Source organism: Mobula birostris, chromosome 3, assembly GCF_030028105.1.
Source record: "Mobula birostris isolate sMobBir1 chromosome 3, sMobBir1.hap1, whole genome shotgun sequence".
NCBI classification, from domain to species: Eukaryota; Metazoa; Chordata; class Chondrichthyes; order Myliobatiformes; family Myliobatidae; genus Mobula; species Mobula birostris.
In genome coordinates this window covers 13,298,384-13,317,805 of record NC_092372.1, presented here as the reverse complement: position 1 = coordinate 13,317,805, position 19,422 = coordinate 13,298,384, and the positions used below count along the sequence as shown (strand labels likewise).

Sequence of the window (19,422 nt, the reverse complement as noted above, 5' to 3'; positions counted from 1 at the left end):
ATAAACACAAGATGGTTAAGTGTCTTGGTCTGAAGACTCGACTGTTTATTTGTTTCCATGGATGCTGCCTGACCTGCTGAGTTTCTCCAGTATGCAAGAGAAGTATTTCACACTGTACCTATGCACATGTGACAAGAATAAACCAATTTCAATTCTCTGCTGGCTTCATGGCTTTGCAAAGAAACTCATGCCACCCGCCAGATAAGAGGGGCAACCCTAATTAATGCCTCTTGATCTCCTGGCCTCCAGGAAGGGCGCTGATGCAGCACTTCCCTGTTCCCACCATGACTTAGCAAAGAAAACCAGGCCACCTGCCTGGACGCAAGGAGGACGGCTTCCGACGGCCAGAACCTCCTTTGACTGACTACCGTGTCTACCAATCATAAGAGAAATTGAACGATAGCGCCGGGCACGGCCCGGGCTCCAGAGCCAATAGGCGACGCGAAGAGGCGGGGAAACGTTTTTTATTGGCTGGTGATTTTCCCTGCGCGTTTGCGGCCGGAGCGCGTTTTTTCCCCATTTTAAAATCAGATTAATTTTTTTAAAATTAAAGTTGAGGCCACTCTCGGTGAATTATCGCCGGGTTCAGTTGCGTGACGATGAGAGTGAAAGTGGTGGAGGCGGACTCCGAGTTCCAGCCCGAGCTGACGAACGCCGGCTGCAGGTTAGCGGTGGTGAAGTTCACTATGAAAGGGTGAGTTGTCAATCGGGGACCTGGGGGTTGGTTTGGGTTTCCTGCTCGAGGCCCAGGCTTTGCGGCCTAACTTGGAGCCCGAGCGGACTGTGGGCATGGCGCCATCCCCCTTTCTGTGCCGACCTGCTCGGAACGGAGAGTCATTAACACGAGAGATACTGCTGATGCCGGAAATAGTTATATATATAGAGAGAGAGAAAATGCAGGAGCTGTCGACTCTTTATTCCTTATCATAGATTCTGTCTGACTTACTGGGTTCCTCTAGTAATTTGTCTGTGTTGCTTGGAACAGAGGAAGTTATAGTGGTTTGATCAAAGGAGTTGGCAGGAGGGCCCCGACACGAAGAAGTCCATTTCCTCTCCACAGCCTGACTAGCGTAATTCCTCAAGCATTTGTGTGTTGCTCCAGATTTCTAGCGGTCTCTCTGGTGACTGGGAAGGGGTGGGGCAGGGAAGAAGACATAATGGTTGGTATTCGTTAAAGAGCAGTAAAAAAAACAATCTGTACTTCAAGTTCAAGTTTATTGTCATCTGAACGAAACACTGTTCCTCCGGACCATGGTACAGTACACCCATAATACATGTACCATCTACAGCACAGAACAAAATATTACCATAGATGAGTTCATAATCCAAAATGCATGTAATGTGCACAAACACTACAGTAAGCAGCTTGCTGTTCTAATGATGAGTCCTTGGTGTTGGCGGGCATTCATTAGTCTCACAACCTGGGGGAAGAAGCTGTTACCCAGTTTGTCAATTGATTGTGGTAGGGATCTTCAATTTAAAAGGTATTCTAGATCGAAATAATAATGCTGATAGAGTATGGCCGATCATGGTGAGGTTAATATTATTGGCAATGGAATGAATTGGTCAAGCTGGGTAATGCATCTTAAGCTGTTTCCTGGATTCGTTAGTTTTAAAATTAGTAAAAAAAAAGTTTTGCAGGGAATGTGTAAATATCAGAAAAATAGGATAGTTGGAAAATCATCTGGAAGATAATTTAATTCACTTTAAGAATAGAATTAAAAATGATGGAGGTAATTAAAAATGCTCATTCGTAAGGGGCAGTTGTAAAATAAAGGAGATTTGACTAAGGTTGTCTGGTCTCTTATGTTGGTAAATTGTTTTTTTATTACATCAGTACATTGAGGTAGAGCAAGGGAAAAGCAATATCAGAATGTCGAATAGTGTTAGAATTTTTAAAAAATTGTATAAATTGATGTCTGTGTATGGTGAAATGCAGTTTAAAGAGAAAACTTGACTTGATGAGTAATTAATAATAGAACATTACAGCACAGTACAGGCACTTCAGCCCACAGTGTTCTGCCGACTATTTAACCAACTCTAAGATCAATTTAACCTGAGATCCACAGACCTCCGCCGTTAATGGTGGGGGTCCATAGCATAAAAAGGGCTGGAAACCCCTGATCTAATCTGCCCCTTCCCAAAGCCCTCCATTTCTCTTTTATCCATTACTATTTGTAAACGTGGCTAATTATTTTTACATCTGTAGAGTTGAAAATACTTTTATGTGACCAAGTTCTGTGAGTTAAGTAGAAATTATAAGTTAATATTTAAAGCTGACGAATGGGAAGTCACATGAGTATATAGAGTAAACATATAACTATAAGACACCTTTGAAAGGGTAAGGAAATAGGCGATGGATAGTTTAAAGTCAGTCTATGATTTTTAACCTTGGATTTTTCATGAGAGGAATAGCATTCAAACAGATTCATATAAGGTAGATCAGACCACAACTGGAGTTTTGTAAACGCAAGAGTTTCTGCAGATGCTGGAAATCAAGAGCAACACACACAATGCTTTGGAAGAACTCAGCAAGTCAGGCAGCATCCATGGCATTTCAGTCTGAGACCTTTCATCATATTTAGCGATACAGCACAGAATAGGCCCTTCTGGCCTTTGACCACATAGCCCAGCAACCCCCGACAAACTCGATTTGACCCTAATCTATTCACGGGGCAATTTACAATAGCAGTTAACCTAGCCAGTAGCTCTTTGGACTGTGGAGGGAAACTGGAGGACCTGGAGAAAACCAGTGCATTCCACAGGGAGGGTGGATGCCGGGATTGAACCCTGAACTCCCATAACCCCGAGCTGTGATAGCATGTTGCTAACCGCTACGCCACAGTGGTGCCCTATAGCGGTCTTGACCTGAAACTTGAGTCTCGTGTTCTCATCTGTGCACTGTAGTTGACCATGACCTTGAATGGGTGCAGAATGGAAATATTGGAATGATATTAGAGATCGTGGACTTCAATGTAATGAGAAATATTCAGAAAATTGTAAATAATTTCAAGAGAGTAAACAAGTCAAGACAAGTTTCTAGTTGCAGATGGATGAGAAACCATAGAACAGATGGAAGTTCTTGGCAAAGATATTGGAGGTGATATGAGGAAACGTTTTTTTTACAGTGTTTTGGTGTGATTTGGAATGATTTGCTTGAAAGTGTTGGAAGCAACTTCAATAATAACACTCAAAAGTGAACTGAATAATTGGAGGATGAGGTAATGGAGGGAGCAGGAGAGGACAACCTGGATTGATTCACTTAAGAGTCAGTGAAGGTGGTATCACTGCCGTCACTGTGTTGAATGATTAGTGCTGACCAATCAACATTCCATTTTGCTCAAGTTACCTATTAATGGATACCTTTTCTTGAATGCTAAGGCCTCTTTTACAAATCTAGAAGGAAAGATTAGCTTTAATTGTCATATGCATATTAAAATATCGAAATATACAGTGAATGCATTGTTTTGCGTCAACGACAAACACAGCCCAAGGATTATGCTGGGGGCAAGCCCGCCAGTGTCACCAGCATAACATGCCCACAACTCACTAACCCTAACCATATGTCTTTAGATTGTGTGAGGAAACCCAGGCTGGCACAGATTTTATGTACAAGCTCCTTGCAGGCTGTGTCGGGAATCGAATCCCGATGGGTGATCACTGGCATTGTAACACAGTTGCTCTACGTTACTATGCCATCCCAAATCTGTAATTTTTTTCTGAATCTAATGTCTTCTCCAACCCTTTTCCCAAGCAAACCATTTTCCTATCTCCTTACTAATATTCATTCCTCACAGGTCTTGCCTCCTCCCAAATTTTTAAGCACCTTTTCTGGAAATGGAGTGTTTATAGTTTCATTGTACTACAACTTAATAAACGTCACAAATGACCGACCATCTGACTTTGAGTATGGCAGGGGTTCCCATCCTGGGGTCCAAGTGCCCTTTGCTTAATGGTGTTGTTCCATGGCATAAAAAAGGTTGGGAACCCCTGGATTATGGTAAACCATGCCTCATCAAGAAGTTGCTTCACTGTTTGACAAGACCTTTCCACCATCCTTCAGTAGATCATCTTCATTGTCCAACTTGGGAGGACTTTTCATGCCTGATTCTACTCTGTTTAACTGCAGTCAAAGGATAACATTGCAGTAATCTCTCCCTCTGCTCCCATATCATTGTCGGTGTTTTGGCTGCATTACTTACCACTCCTTCAGTCTGCTAAATTGGTGACCAATCAAATTCTTTTGCTGGCTCCCTTGTTGGGTGACATCGATTAATAGCTTTTTTAGATACTGTCACTCTTTCATCCCATTCTGTTATCATCATTCCTCTTTAAGTAAAACCTAGGACTTGCATCCTTGAAACTGCAACCTCTTCTTCAATCTCTCGTTCTCTGTAAGCCCCTACGTGGGTGTTCGACTCTCCTTTTGGATCCATCTGACTTGATTGCAGTTGAATGGATCCAAGTGGAGAATACAACCTGTATGTTTGTTTGAAAGTACAGAATGGTTGCACCACAGCCTACTATGCAAATACCAATGCCATGTTTGGAAGAGTCTACAGAAGTGGTGGATACAGGCATAGCCCTCCCCACCATTGAGTACATCTACTAAGAGCACTGTCACAGGAAAGCAGCATCCATTATCAAGGAACCCCACCATCCAGGCCATGTTGTCTTCTTGCTACTACCATTGGATAGGAGGTACAGGAGCTTGGCCCCCACACTACCAGGTTCAAAAACAGTCATTTACCTACAACCATCAGACTTCTTGACCGGCATTGATAACTTCTCTGGGACCTCAGCACTGAACTGACTCCAGAACCTACAGACTCACTTTCAAAGACTCCAATTCTCAGTATTATTTAGAACATAGAATAGTACAGCACAGTACAGGCCCTTCAGTCCATAATGTTGTGCTGACCCTTAAACTCTGACTCCCATATAACCCCCCACCTTAAATTCCTCCATATACCTGTCTAGTAGTCATTTAAATTTCACCAGTGTATCTGCCTCCACCACTGACTCAGGCAGTGCATTCCACGCACCAACCACTCTCTGAGTAAAAAACCTTCCTCTAATATCCCCCTTGAACTTCCCACCCCTTACCTTAAAGCCATGTCCTCTTGTATTCAGCAGTGGAGCCCTGGGGAAGAGGCGCTGGCTATGCACTCTATCTATTCCTCTTAATATTTTGTACACCTCTATCATGTCTCCTCTCATTCTCCTTCTCTCCAAAGAGTAAAGCAGTAGCTCCCTTAATCTCTGATCATAATGCATACTCTCTAAACCAGGCAGCATCCTGGTAAATCTCCTCTGTACCCTTTCCAATGCTTCCACATCCTTCCTATAGTGAGGCGACCAGAACTGGACACAATACTCCAAGTGTGGCCCAACCAGAATTTTATAGAGCTGCAACATTACCTTATGACTCTTAAACTCTATCCCTCGACTTATGAAAGCTAAAACCCCATAAGCTTTCTTAACTACCCTATCTACCTGTGAGACAACTTTCAGGGATCTGTGGACATGTACCCCCAGATACCCTCTGCTCCTCCACACTACCAAGTATCCTGGCATTTACTTTGTACTCTGTCTTGGAGTTTGTCCTTCTATAGTGTACCACCTCACACTTCTCCGGGTTGAACTCCATCTGCCACTTCTCAGCCCATTTCTGCATCCTATCAATGTCTCTCTGCAATCTTCGACAATCCTCTGCACTATCTACAACACCACCAACCTTTGTGTCGTCTGAAAACTTGCCGACCCACCCTTCTACTCCCACATCCAGGTCGTTAATAAAAATCATGAAAAGTAGAGGTCCCAGAACCGATCCTTGTGGGACACCACTAGTCACAACTCTCCAATCCAAATGTACTCCCTCCACCACGACCCTCTGCCTTCTGCAGGCAAACCAATTCTGAATCCACCTGGCCAAACTTTCCTGGATCCCGTGCCTTCTGACTTTCTGAATAAGCCTACCGTGTGGAACCTTGTCAAATGCCTTACTAAAATCCATGTAGATCATATCGACTGCACTACCCTCACCTATATGCCAGGTCACCACCTCAAAGAACTCTATCAGGCTTGTTAGACACGATCTGCCCTTCACAAAGCCATGCTGACTGTCCCTGATCAGACCATGATTCTCTAAATGCCCATAGATCCTATCTCTAAGAATCTTTTCCAACAGCTTTCCCACCACAGACGTAAGGCTTACTGGCCTATAATTACCCGGACTATCCCTACTGCCTATTTTGGAAAAGGGGACAATATGCGCTTCCCTCCAATCCTCTGGTATCTTACCCGTGGACAATGAGGACATAAAGATCCTAGCCAGAGGCTGAGCAATCTCTTCCCTCTCCTCGTGGAGTAGCCTGGGGAATATTCCGTCAGGCCCCGGGGACTTATCTGTCCTAATATTTTTTAACAACTCCAACACCTTCTGTCCCTTAATATCAAGATACTCCAGAACATCAACCTCACTCATATTGTCCTCACTGTCATCAAGTTCCCTCTCATTGGTGAATACTGAAGAGAAGTATTCATTGAGGACCTCGCTCACTTCCACAGCCTCTAGGCACATCTTCCCACCTTTATCTCTAATCGGTCCTACCTTCACTCCTGTCATCCTTTTGTTCTTCACATAATTGAAGAATGCCTTGGGGTTTTCCTTTACCCTACTCGCTAAGGCCTTCTCATGCCCCCTTCTTGCTCTTCTCAGCCCCTTCTTAAGCTCCTTTCTTGCTACCCTATATTCCTCAATAGACCCATCTGATCCTTGCTTCCTAAACCTCATGTATGCTGCCTTCTTCCTCCTGACTAGATTTTCCACCTCACTTGTCACCCACGTTTCCTTCACCCTACCATTCTTTATCTTCCTCAGCGGGACAAATTTATCCCTAACATCCAGCAAGAGATCCCTAAACATCGACCACATGTCCATAGTACATTTCCCTGCAAAAACCATCCCAATTCACACCCGCATGCTCCAGCCTTACAGCGTCATAATGCCCTTCCCCAATTAAAAATTTTTCTGTCCTCTCTGATTCTGTCCTTTCCATGATAATGCTAAAGGCCAGGGAGCAGTGGTCACTGTCTCCCAGATGCTCACCCACTGAGAGATCTGTGTCCTGACCTGGTTCGTTACCTAATACTAGATCTAGTATGGCATTCCCCCAGTCAGCCTGTCAACATACTATGACAGGAATCTGTCCTGGACACACTTAACAAACTCTGCCCCATCTAAACCCTTGGAACTAATCAGGTGCCAATCAATATTAGGGAAGTTAAAGTCACCCATGATAACAACCCTGTTATTTTTGCACTTTTCCAAAATCTGCCTCCCAATCTGCTCCTCGGTATCTCTGCTGCTACCAGGCGGCCTATAGAATACTCCCAATAGAGTAACTGCTCCCTTCCTGTTCCGGACTTCCACCATACTGACTCAAAAGAGGATCCTGCTACATTACCCACCCTTTCTGTAGCTGTAATAGTAGCCCTGACCAGTAATGCTACCCCTCCTCCCCTTTCCCCCGCTCTCTATCCTTTTTAAAGCACTGAAATCCAGGAATATTGAGAATCCATTCCCGCCCTGGTGCCAGCCGAGTCTCTGTAATGGCCACTACATCATAATTCCATGTATGTATCCAAACTCTCAGTTCATCACCTTTGTTCCTGATCCTTCTTGCATTGAAGTACATGCACTTTAGCCCTTCTACCTTACTACCTTTACACCCTTTATTTTGTTTCTCTTTCCTCAAAGCCTCTCTCTATGTTAGATCTGGCTTTACTCAATGCACTTTCACTGCTCTATCGCTCCGGGTCCCATCCCCCTTGCAAATTAGTTTAAACCCTCCCGAACCATGCTAGCAAACCTACCTGCAAGGACATTGCTCCCCCTCGAGTTCAGGTGCAACCCATCCAATCTGTACAGGTCCCACCTTCCCCAGAAGAGATCCCAATGATCCAAAAATCTAAAACCCTTTCCCCTGCACCAACTCCTCAGCCACGCATTCAATTGCCATCTCCTCCAATTCTTACCATCGTTATCACATAGCACTGGCAGCAATCCTGAGAACGCTTCCCTTGAGGTTCTGTTCTTCAGCCTTCTGCCTAGTTCCCGAAACTCACACTTCAGGACCTCATCCCTCTTCCTGCCTATGTCATTGGTACCAATGTGTATCACAACTTCTGGTTGCTTTCCCTCTCGTACCAGGGTGTCATGCACCCGGTCAGTGACATCCCTGACCCGGACCCTGGCACCCGGGAGGCAACAAACCATGCGGGTGTCCTTGTCACATCCACAAAATCTCCTGTCTGCTCCCCCGACTATAGAGTCTCCAATGACGACAGCTCTCCTCTTCTCCGTCCCACCCTTCTGCACCTCCGGTTCAGACTCAGTGCCAGAGGCCCTGCCACCGTGGCTCACACCTGGTCGGTTGTCCCTGCCAACAGTATCCGGGATGGTAAACTTATTATTCAGGGGAATGGTGACATATATAAACATTTTTTACTTGCACAATTTGACTTTTGCGCATTGGTTGTCAGTCTGTTTAGTTATAGTTAATAAATTCTCAGAATGAGGAGTCAGGTTTAATATCACTGCCATATGTCGTGAAATTTGTTGTCTTTGCGGCAGCAGTAGAATGTAATACATAATAGATAAAAACCTGTGAATTACAGTAGATATATTAAATAGTTAGGTAAGCAGTGCAAAAATAGAAATAAAGTAGTGAAATAATGTTCATGGATTCAATGTCCATTCAGAAATCGGATGACAGAGGGGAAGAAGCTGTTCCGGAATCGTTGAGTGTGTGCTTTCAGGCTTCTGTACCTCCTTCCTGATGGTAGCAAGACATGACCTGGGTAATGGAGGTACTTAATAATGGACACTGCCTTTTTGAAGGACTGCTCCTTGAAGATGTCCTGGATACTATGGAAGCTAGTTCCTATGATGGAGCTGACTTATTTTACAACTCTCTGCAGCTACTTCAATCCTGTGAAGCTGCCGCACTCGTCCTCTTTCCCCCCCCCCCCAAAAAAAAGTCATGCAGGCCAGTTAGAATGCTTTTCATGGTACAGCATTAGAAATTGACTTTCTTTATTTTTTGGTAATGCTTACAAGAAAATGAATCTCAGGGTGGTATATGGTGATATTTATGTACTTTGAAAATAAATTTACTTCAGCATGAATGTACTGTGAAATTGTCACAAAGGTGTCATTTCTTCTTGACAGCACAGAAACAAGGCCAAATTGTGCATTCGGTAATTAAGCACCATATTGTAATTAACCCATTTCTCAGCACTTAACCCATAGCAGTCCATCCTGTTGCTCTTCAGGAATTCCTCTAAATGCTTAGTCATAGAGTCATAGAAAAGTACAGCATCAAAGTAGGCTCTTTGACCCATCTAGTCATGGCAAACCACTTAAACTGCTCAGTCTCATCGACCTGCACCCAGACCATATACCTCCAACCCCCTCTAATCCATATACCGATCCAAACCTCTTTACGTCGAAATTGAAATCGCATCCACCATTGCGCTCCACACACTCACCACGCTTTCCCCTTGTGTTCCCCTTAAATATTTCACCTTTCACCCTTAACCTATGACCTACAGTTGTAGTCTCACCCAACCTCAGTGGAAAAGGCCTGCTTGCACTTACTGTATACATACCCCTCATAATTTCATATTCCTGTGTCAAATCTCCCCTCAATTTTCTATGTTCTAGTGAATAAAGTTTAAACCTATTCAATCTTACCTTATAACTCAGGTCCTTGTAAATTTTCTCTGTACTCCTTCAATCTTATTTGCATTTTTCCTATAGGAAGGTGACCAAAACTGCATACAATACTCCAGATTAGGCATCACCAACATCTTGTACAATTTTAACATAACATCCCATCTCCTGTACTCAGTAAATTGATTTATGAAGGCCAATGTGCAAAAGATTTCTTCACGACCCTACCTACCTGCGATGCTACTTTCAATGAATAATGGATCTGTATTCCCAAATCCCTTTGTTCTATCACAGTCCTCAGAACCCTACTGCTCACTGTAAGACCTAGCATAGTAGGTCAAACAATGGTTCCAACCCTGATCCCTGCGGCACACCACTAGTCACAGGCCATCAGTCAGAGAGGCAACCATCTACTACCACTCTCAGGCTTCTCCCACAAAGCCAGTGTCTGATCCAATTTACTATCTTATCTTGAATGCCAAATGATTGAACCTTCTTGACCAACTTCCCATGTTGGACCTTGTCAAACATAACTTTCCCACTTCTGATGTCAGGTTCACTGGCCTATAATTTCCTGGTGTATGTTTAGAGTCTTTCTTAAACAGAGGAACAACATTAGCTATCCTTCAATCCTCTGTTACCTCACCTGTCTCGAAGGATGATGTAAATATCTCTGCTAGGGCCACTACAATTTCTGCACTTGCCTCCTACAGGGTCCGAGGGAGCATCTTGTTGAGCCCCGGGGATATGTCCACCCTAATTTCTCTCAAATCAGCAAACACTTCCACCTCTGTAATTTATATAGGGTCCATGGTTTGCCTCACTTCTGTAGATTCTGTGTCTGTCTCCTGAATAAATACAGATGCAAAAAATCCATTTAAGATCTCCCCATCTCTTTTGGCTTCATGTGTAGATTACCATTTTGATCTTCCAGAGAACCAATATTGTCCATTGCAATCCTTTCTTAACGTATCTGGAGAAGGCCTTGAAATTCTTCACTTGGTCTGCTAGAGCAACTTCTGCTTTCTTTTGGTTCTTCAGTGTTCTCTTGCATTTCTTATACTCAAGTACCTCATTTGTTCCTTCCTGCTAGGCAACTCCTTTTTTTCCTTCAATAGCTCTTGAAAACCAAGGTTCTATAAATCTGTTATCCTTTCATTTTATTCTGACAGGCACATAAAAGTTTTGTACTCTCAAAATTTTACTTTTGAAGGCCTCTCACTTACCAAGAATACCTTTGCCAGTCAACTATCACCTACCATCACAACATGTTTCTTGCAACAATCTGCGATCTCTCTCCAAATTTGTTCCTGTAAATCCCTTGGACTGTTGGGTGGTATGTAAAATAGCCTCATTAATGTAGTCAAGCAACACACATCAAAGTTGCTGGTGAACGCAGCAGGCCAGGCAGCATCTGTAGGACGAGGTGCAGTCGACGTTTCAGGCCGAGACCCTTCATCAGGACTAACTGAAGGAAGAGTGAGTAAGCGATTTAAAAGTTGGAGGGGGAGGGATAGAGCCAAGAGCTGGACAGGTGATAGGCAAAAGGGGATACGAGAGGATCATGGGACAGGAGGTCCGGGAAGAAAGACAAGGAGGGGAGGGGGGGGACCCAGAGGATGGGAAAGAGGTATATTCAGAGGGACAGAGGGAGAAAAAGGAGAGTGAGAGAAAGAATGTGTGCATAAAAATAAGTAACAGATGGGGTACGAGGGGGAGGTGGGGCCTTAGCGGAAGTTAGAGAAGTCGATGTTCATGCCATCAGGTTGGAGGCTACCCAGACGGAATATAAGGTGTTGTTCCTCCAACCTGAGTGTGTCTTCGCCGTCTGTAATGGACCCATGATCCTCTCGTATCCCCTTTTGCCTATCACCTGTTCAGCTCTTGGCTCTATCCCTCCCCCTCCTGTCTTCTCCTATCATTTTGGATCTCCCCCTCCCCCTCCAACTTTCAAATCCCTTACTCACTCTTCCTTCAGTTAGTCCTGACGAAGGGTCTCGGCCTGAAACGTCGACTGCACCTCTTCCTACAGATGCTGCCTGGCCTGCTGCGTTCACCAGCAACTTTGATGTGCATTGCTTGAATTTCCAGCATCTGCAGAATTCTTGTTGTTCTCATTAATGTAGTTGTACCTTTCTTATTCTTCAGTTTTGTCTATAAAGCCTCACTAGATGAGTTCTCAAATCTGTACTGACTGAGCACTGCCATGACTTTTTCCCTGACCAGTAACCACCTTAATCCCTCCCGCTCTATCGCATCTAAAGCAATGGAACCCTGGAACCACCTGGACAATACAAACACCTACAGTGCCATGCAAAAGTTTGGGCATCCCTGGTCAAGATTTCTGTTACTCTGAATAGTTAAGTGAGTAGAAGATGAACTGATCTCCAAAGGTCATTAAGTTAAAGATGAAACATTCTTTTCAACATTTTAAGCAAGATTAGTATTATTTTTGGTTTGTACAATTTCAGAGTGGAGAGAAAAGGAAAGGAGCACCATGCAAAAGTTTGGGCACCCCAGGAGATTTGAGCTCTCAGATAACTTTTACCAAGGTCTCAGACCTTAATTAGCTTGTTAGGGCTATGGCTTGTTTACAGTCATCGTTAGGAAAGGCCAGGTGTTGCAAATTTCAAGCTTTATAAATACCCTGACTCCTCAAACCTTGTCCCAACAATCAGCAGATGTCTAGCACTCTGAAAATTAAAATAAATGATGCCCACAAAGCAGGAGAAGGCTATAAGAAGATAGTAAAGTGTTTTCAGGTAGCTGTTTCCTCAGTTTGTAATGTAATTAAGAAATGGCAGTTAACAGGAACGGTGGAGGTCAAGTTGAGGTCTTGGAAGACCAAGAAAACTTAGAGAGAACTGCTCGTAGGATTGCTAGAAAGGCAAATCAAAACCCCCGTTTGACTGCAAAAGACCTTCAGGAAGATTTAGCAGACCCTGGAGTGGTGGTGCACTGTTCTACTGTGCAGCGACACCTGCACAAATATGACCTCAATGGAAGAGTCATCAGAAGAAAACCTTTCCTGCCTCCTCACCACAAAACTCAGCGTCAGAAGTTTGCAAAGGGACATCTGAACAAGCCTGATGCAGTTTGGAAACGAGACCTGTGGACTGATGAAGTTAAAATAGAACTTTTTGGCCGCAATGAGCAAAGGTATGTTTGGCGAAAAAAGGGTGCAGAATTTCATGAAAAGAACCCCTCTCCAACTGTTAAGCACAGGGGTGGATCGATCATGCTTTGGGCTTGTGTTGCAGCCAGTGGCAAGGGAAACATTTCGCTGGTAGAGGGAAGAATGAATTTATTTAAATACCAGCAAATTCTGGAAGCAAACATTACACTGTCTGTTTAAAAAAAAAAGCCGAAGATGAAAAGAGGATGGCTTCTACAATAGGATAATGATCCTAAACACATCTCAAAATCCACAATGGACTACCTCAAGAGGCGCAAGCTGAAGGTTTTGCCATGGCCCTCACAGTCCCCTGACCTAAACATCATTGAGAATCTGTGGATAGACCTCAAAAGAGCAGTGCATGCAAGACAGCCCAAGAATCTCACAGAACTAGAAGCCTTTTGCAAGGAAGAATGGGCGAAAATCCCCCAAGCAAGAATTGAAAGTCTCTTAGCTGGCCACAGAAAGCGTTTACAAGCTGTGATACTTGCCAAAGGGGGTGTTACTAAGTACTGACCATGCAGGGTGCCGAAACTTTTGCTTCGGGCCCTTTTCCTTTTTTGTTATTTTGAAACTGTAAAAGATGGAAATATAAAGGTTAAAATATTAAAGAAATGTGCCATTTTTAACTTTATGGCTTTTAGAAATCGGGTCATCTTTTACTCGCTTAGCTATTCACCGTAACAGAAATTTTGACTGGGGTGCCCAAACTTTTGCAATCCACTGTATGTCAGGATGCTGTTCGTCGACTATAGCTCAGCATTTAACACCATCATTCCCCCAATCCTGATTGAGACATTGCAGAACCTGGGCCTCTGTATCTCCCTCTGCAATTGGATCATCGACTTCCTATCCGGAAGACCACAATCTGTGCAGATTGGTGATAATATCCCCTTCCCACTGGCGATCAACACTGGTGCATCTCAGATGTGTGCTTAGCCCACTACTCTACTCTCTCTATACCATTGACTGTGTGGCTAGGCATAGCTCAAATACCATCTGTAAATTTGCTGATGATACAACCATTGTTGGTAGAATCTCAGATGGTGATGAGAGGGCGTACAGGAGTGAGATATACCAACTGGAGGAATGGTGTTGCAGCAAAAACCTGGCACTCAACGTCAGTAAGACGAAAGAGCTGATTGTGGACTTCTGTAAGGGTAAGACGAAGGAACACATACCAATCCTCATAGAGGGATCAGAAGTGGAGAGAGTGAGCAGTTTCAAGTTCCTGGGTGTTAAGATCCCTGGGGACCTAACCTGGTCCCAACATATCGATGTAGTTATAAGGAAGGTAAGGCAGTGAATATACTTCATTAGGAGTTTGAAGAGATTTGGTATGTCAACAAAAACACTCAAAAACTTCTATAGATGTACAGTGGAGAGCATTGTAACAGGCTGCATCACTGTCTGGTATGGGGGTGGGGGGCTACTGCACAGGACTGAAAGAAGCTGCAGAAGGTTGTAAATTTAGTCGGTTCCATCTTGGGTACTAGCCTACCAAGTACCCAGGACATATTTGGGGAGCGGTGTCTGAGAAAGGCAGCATCCATTATTAAGGACCCCCAGCACCCAGGGCATGCTCTTTTTGCATTGTTACCATCAGGTAACAATGCTGTTGTGTGCTGGGGCAGCAGGCTGAGGGTAGCAGACACCAACAGAATCAACAAACTCATTCGTAAGGCCAGTGATGTTGTGGGGATGGAACTGGACTCTCTCACGGTGGTGTCCGAAAAGAGGATGCTGTCTTAAGTTGCATGCCATCTTGGACAATGTCTCCCATCCACTACATATTGTACTGGGTGGGCACAGGAGTACATTCAGCCAGAGACTCATTCCATCGAGATGCAACACTGAGCATCATAGGAAGTCATTCCTGCATGTTTTAACCAATTTCCCCCGGGATTAATAAAGTATAACTATGACTATGTGGCCATCAAACTTTACAACTCCTCCCTTGGAGCGTCAGACACCCTGAGCCAACAGTTTGGTCCTGGACTTATTTCCTGGCATAATTTACATACTACTATTTAACTATTTATGGTTCTATTGCTATTTATTATTTATGGTGCAACTGTAACGAAAACCAGTTTCCCCCGGGATCAATAAAGTATGACTATGACTAGGTAGGAGGTTCAAAAGCTTGACGGCACACGCTCAGCGATTCAGGAACAGCTTCTTCCTGTCTGCCATCTGATTTGTAAATGGACATTGAACCCATGAACATATTTCACTTTCAAACTGTATATTATTTATGTTTTTACACATTTTTAATCTTTTCAATATATACATACTGCAGTTAATTTACTCATTTGTTTATTATTTTTTTTCTTCTATATGCATTGCATTGTACTGCTGCTGCTAAGTTAACAAATATCATGATATGTGCCGGTGATAATAAACCTTATTCTGATCCTACCCCTCCTGCAACCACATCTCTAATGGCTACAATATCATAATTCTATGCATTGATTCATGCCCTGGGCTTTTTTTGTACAGATGGAAAAGTCTAGATTTGGACAAGCTCATTGTCCCCGTTAGAGGTTTCCATGCCCTTTCCTGCAATACTTCTTGCATTGAAATATATGCAGCTCAGAACATTAGTCCCATCATGCTCAACTGTTTGATTCTTGACTTTGTCTGTTCCTTGCAATTCTCTCAGTCTCTTCTGTTCAGGTCCTACCTTCCCTGGAAGAGTGCCCAATGATCCAAAAATCTGAAGCCCTCCCTCCTACACCAACTCCTTGGGCACTTGTTAAACTGTATAATCTTCCTTTTTCATGCCTCACTTGCATGTGGCACAGGTAGCAACCTTGAGATCACAAGATCGCAAACCTGGAGGTCCTGTCCTTTAACTTGGCACCTAACACATTGAAGTCACTTTACGGAACCTCATCCCTCTTCCTACCTATGTCATTGGTACCTATATGGACCACGACCTTTGGTTGCTCACCCTCCCACGTAATGATGAGGACCTGATTGGAGATAAGGCACCTGGGAGACAACATACCATCTGGACACACATCAAAGTTTCTGGTGAACGCAGCAGGCCAGGCAGCATCTCTAGGAAGAGGTACAGTCGATGTCCTGACGAAGGGTCTCGGCCTGAAACGTCGACTGTACCTCTTCCTAGAGATGCTGCCTAGCCTGCTGCGTTCACCAGCAACTTTGATGTGTGTTGCTTGAATTTCCAGCATCTGCAGAATTTCTGTTGTTTGCGTTTTTAAAAAAATACCATCTGGACGTCTTGTTCACGTCCACAGAAATCCATGCGGGAGAGTTTTTAAAGTGGGAAAACTCTTTGCACTGTGTCATTTCCACTCTTTGGACATCAGAAGTCCGGGTTAGTGATGCGAACACATACCACAAACTGGGGTGTACCTTGGTTGCAGTGTTTTCTGTGCCTTGTCATGCCCTTCGCTTTCCACAGTGTATTGTGACATTGTGAAAACGGCTTTCCTGGCCATTGGATCTCACTGTAGATCTCATCTGCCCAGTCCGCTGGAGCTGACTTTGCATGCTGGGACAGGCGTGTCCCTATCTCAGCACAGTATGAGGCCAGGCCGCTGACTACTGTTACCTGGTTTAGCCCGCCTGTGGAAACAATGTACCAGTGTGTGTGGTCGCTGTCATGTGCAAACAGCTACTTGGAGCCACAGGTGAATGCTGAGTATCTGGTGAGACCAAAGATAAGTGAGCTGCCTCAGAATGGATGTGGCAAGCCCTTTCACCGGAAGCACTTCCCTTCCTGGGACGCCCTATACACTCTAGTAGGCATGTGAACAGGCAGGGAATAGAGGGATATGGACAATATACGGGCAATTGGCATTAATTGGATTGGCATCACGGCTGATACAGACATGGTGGTCCGAAAGTCCTGTCCTTGTGCTGTGCTTGTATTCTACCCACATCCTGATAATTGTTGTGCTCCACCCAGAGCCGCACCCTGGAGAATGTCTGCACTGCATCCACTGTCTGCACTTGTACCTTCAGCTATATAGGCTTCTTCCCTTCTCACATCTTTTTACTCCTTTCAATGAACAACTGAAACCTTTATTGTCCATTCTAATAGTTATCTAATACTTGGTCAATTGGCTTAATATCAAGACAAGGGAAGAGAAGTGGAGTTGATAATGTTTTCAAATGAAGTGTGAAAGTAGACAAAGTTGTGCCAAGATGAGGCCACCCTCGGGGTGGAGGAGCAGCACCTTGTATCCCATTGGGTAGCCTCCAGCCTGATGGCACGAATATTGATGTCTCCTTCCGGTTAAAAAAAAATTCTCTTCTCCCCCCCATTTCCCTATTCCCTATTCTGACCTTTTACCTCTTCTCACCTGCCTTTTGCTTCCACCTGGGTTGCCTGCTCCATCCTTTTTCTCCTATGGTCCACTCTCCTCTCCGGTCAGACTCCTTCTTCAGCCCTTTACTTTTCCCACCCACCTGGATTCACCTATCACCTTCCAGCTAGCCTCCTTCCCATCCCCTACCATTTTATTCTGGTGTCCTTCCCCTTCCTTTCCAGGTTTAACAAGGGTTTCAGCCTGAAACGTTGGCTGTTATTCATTTCCATAGATACTGCCTGGCTTGCTGAGTTCCTCCAGCATCTTGTGTGTGTTGTTTTGGATTTCCAGCATCTGCAGACTTTCTCATGTTTTAAGTAATCTAGCTGATAATTCGTGCATTTTATATGAATATATGTATAACGTGGTCAGGTTTCCATTAGTAAAATGAGTTTTGTATAATAATGTGACTTGTTACATGTGTATGGAAAGAAAACTTTTTCTACCAGTGTCAATGTATCATAGAGAAAACGTTTATTTAATCTGATGTAATAGATTCCATGTCATGGCTCATAACGAGCGAACAAAGAGAATCCATATTTAGAATACTTTCTGAGAACTGATGGTCAAGGAAGTGAATGTGTTAGGATGTGTATTGGATGATCTTGGAAATCATTTTTTTGTTTATGTAAATAACTTTTGAGGGAGCAGCCAATAAGTGTGAGTACAAGTTAGATAAGGAAAGATTAAGAGGGATGTGAATATTGATTAGATTAGCTTTATTTATCATATGTAGATTTTATACACTGGAAATGTACAGTGGAGTGCATTGTTTTGTGTTAATCAAAACAGTCCAAGGTTTGTGCTGGGGCAGCCCACAAATGTCACCAACCTTCCGACACTAACAGCATGCCTGCAACTCCTGAACCGTATGTGAAAATCTCTGGAATGTGGGAGGAAACCAGAGCATTCCAAAGAACATTCTCCCCCATGACTGCGTGTGAGAAATAAAGCTATGAATGATCAGTCATTCATGAGGAGAACATACAAGCACCTTGCAGACAACGGTGGGAATCGAACCCTAATCGGTGGTCGCTGTTGCTGTAAAGCTACCATTCCACCCACGATATATTTGTGCATTATTTTTCCTCGTAGATACAGTGGCATGCAAAGGTTTGGGCACCCTGGTCAAAATTTCTATTACTGTGAATGGTAAGCGAGTAAAAGATGACCTGATTTCCAAAAGACATAAAATTAAAGGTGACACATTTCTTTAATATTTTAAGCAAGAAAACTTTTTTTATTTTCATCTTTTATAGTTTCAAAATAACAAAAAAGGAAAAAGGCCCGAAGCAAAAGTTTGGGCAGCCTGCATGGTCAGTACTTAGTAACACCCCCTTTGGCAAGTATCACAGCTTGAAAACGCTTTCTGTAGCCAGCTAAGAGTCTTTTAATTGTTTGGGGGATTTTCACCCATTCTTCCTTGCAAAAGGCTTCTAGTTCTATTCAAGAAGTTCAAAGGAACATCTAAACAAATCTGATGCATTTTTGAAACAAGTCCTGTGGACTAATGAAGTTAAAATAGAACTTTTTGGCCTCAATGAGCAAAAAGGGTGCAGAATTTCATGAAAAGAACACCTCTCCAACTGTTAAGCATGGGGGGTGGATCGATCATGCTTTGGGCTTGTGTTGCAGCCAGCGGCACGGAGAACGTTTACTGGTAGAGGGAAGAATGAATTCAATTAAATACCAGCAAATTCTGGAAGCAAACATTACACCATCTGTGGAAAAAAAAAGCAAGCTGAAGATGAAAAGAGGATGGCTTGTGCAACAGGACAATGATCCTAAACACATCTCAAAATCCACAATGGACTACCTCAAGAGGTGCAAGCTGAAGGTTTTGCCATGGCCCTCAGTCCCCCAACCTAAACATCATCAAGAGTCTGTGGATAGACCTCAAAAGAGCAGTGCATGCAAGACGGCCCAAGAATCTCACAGAACTAGAAGCATTTTGCAAGAAAGAATGGACGAAAGTCTCCCAAACAAGAATTGAAAGACTCTTAGCTGGCTGCAGAAGGTGTGTACAAGCTGTGATACTTGCCAAAGAGAGTGCTACTAAGTACTGCCATGCAGGGTGCCGAAACTTTTGCTTTGGGCCCTTTTCCTTCTTTGTTATTTTGAAACTGTAAAAGATGGAAATAAAAAAAGTTTTCTTGCTTAAAATATTA

The 19,422-nt window shown here is 43.6% G+C and overlaps 1 protein-coding gene across 1 annotated transcript in view; it reads left to right on the top strand.

Moving 5' to 3' along the window:
* Positions 1-465: 465 nt before the first annotated feature.
* txnl1 (thioredoxin-like 1) overlaps positions 466-19,422 on the top strand; it is a 35,777-nt gene continuing 16,820 nt past the window's right edge. The window contains exon 1 of the mRNA XM_072252234.1: positions 466-694. Within this exon, the coding sequence (XP_072108335.1) occupies positions 600-694 (95 nt within the window). The 5' untranslated portion in view covers positions 466-599. The remainder of the gene's footprint in view (positions 695-19,422) is intronic.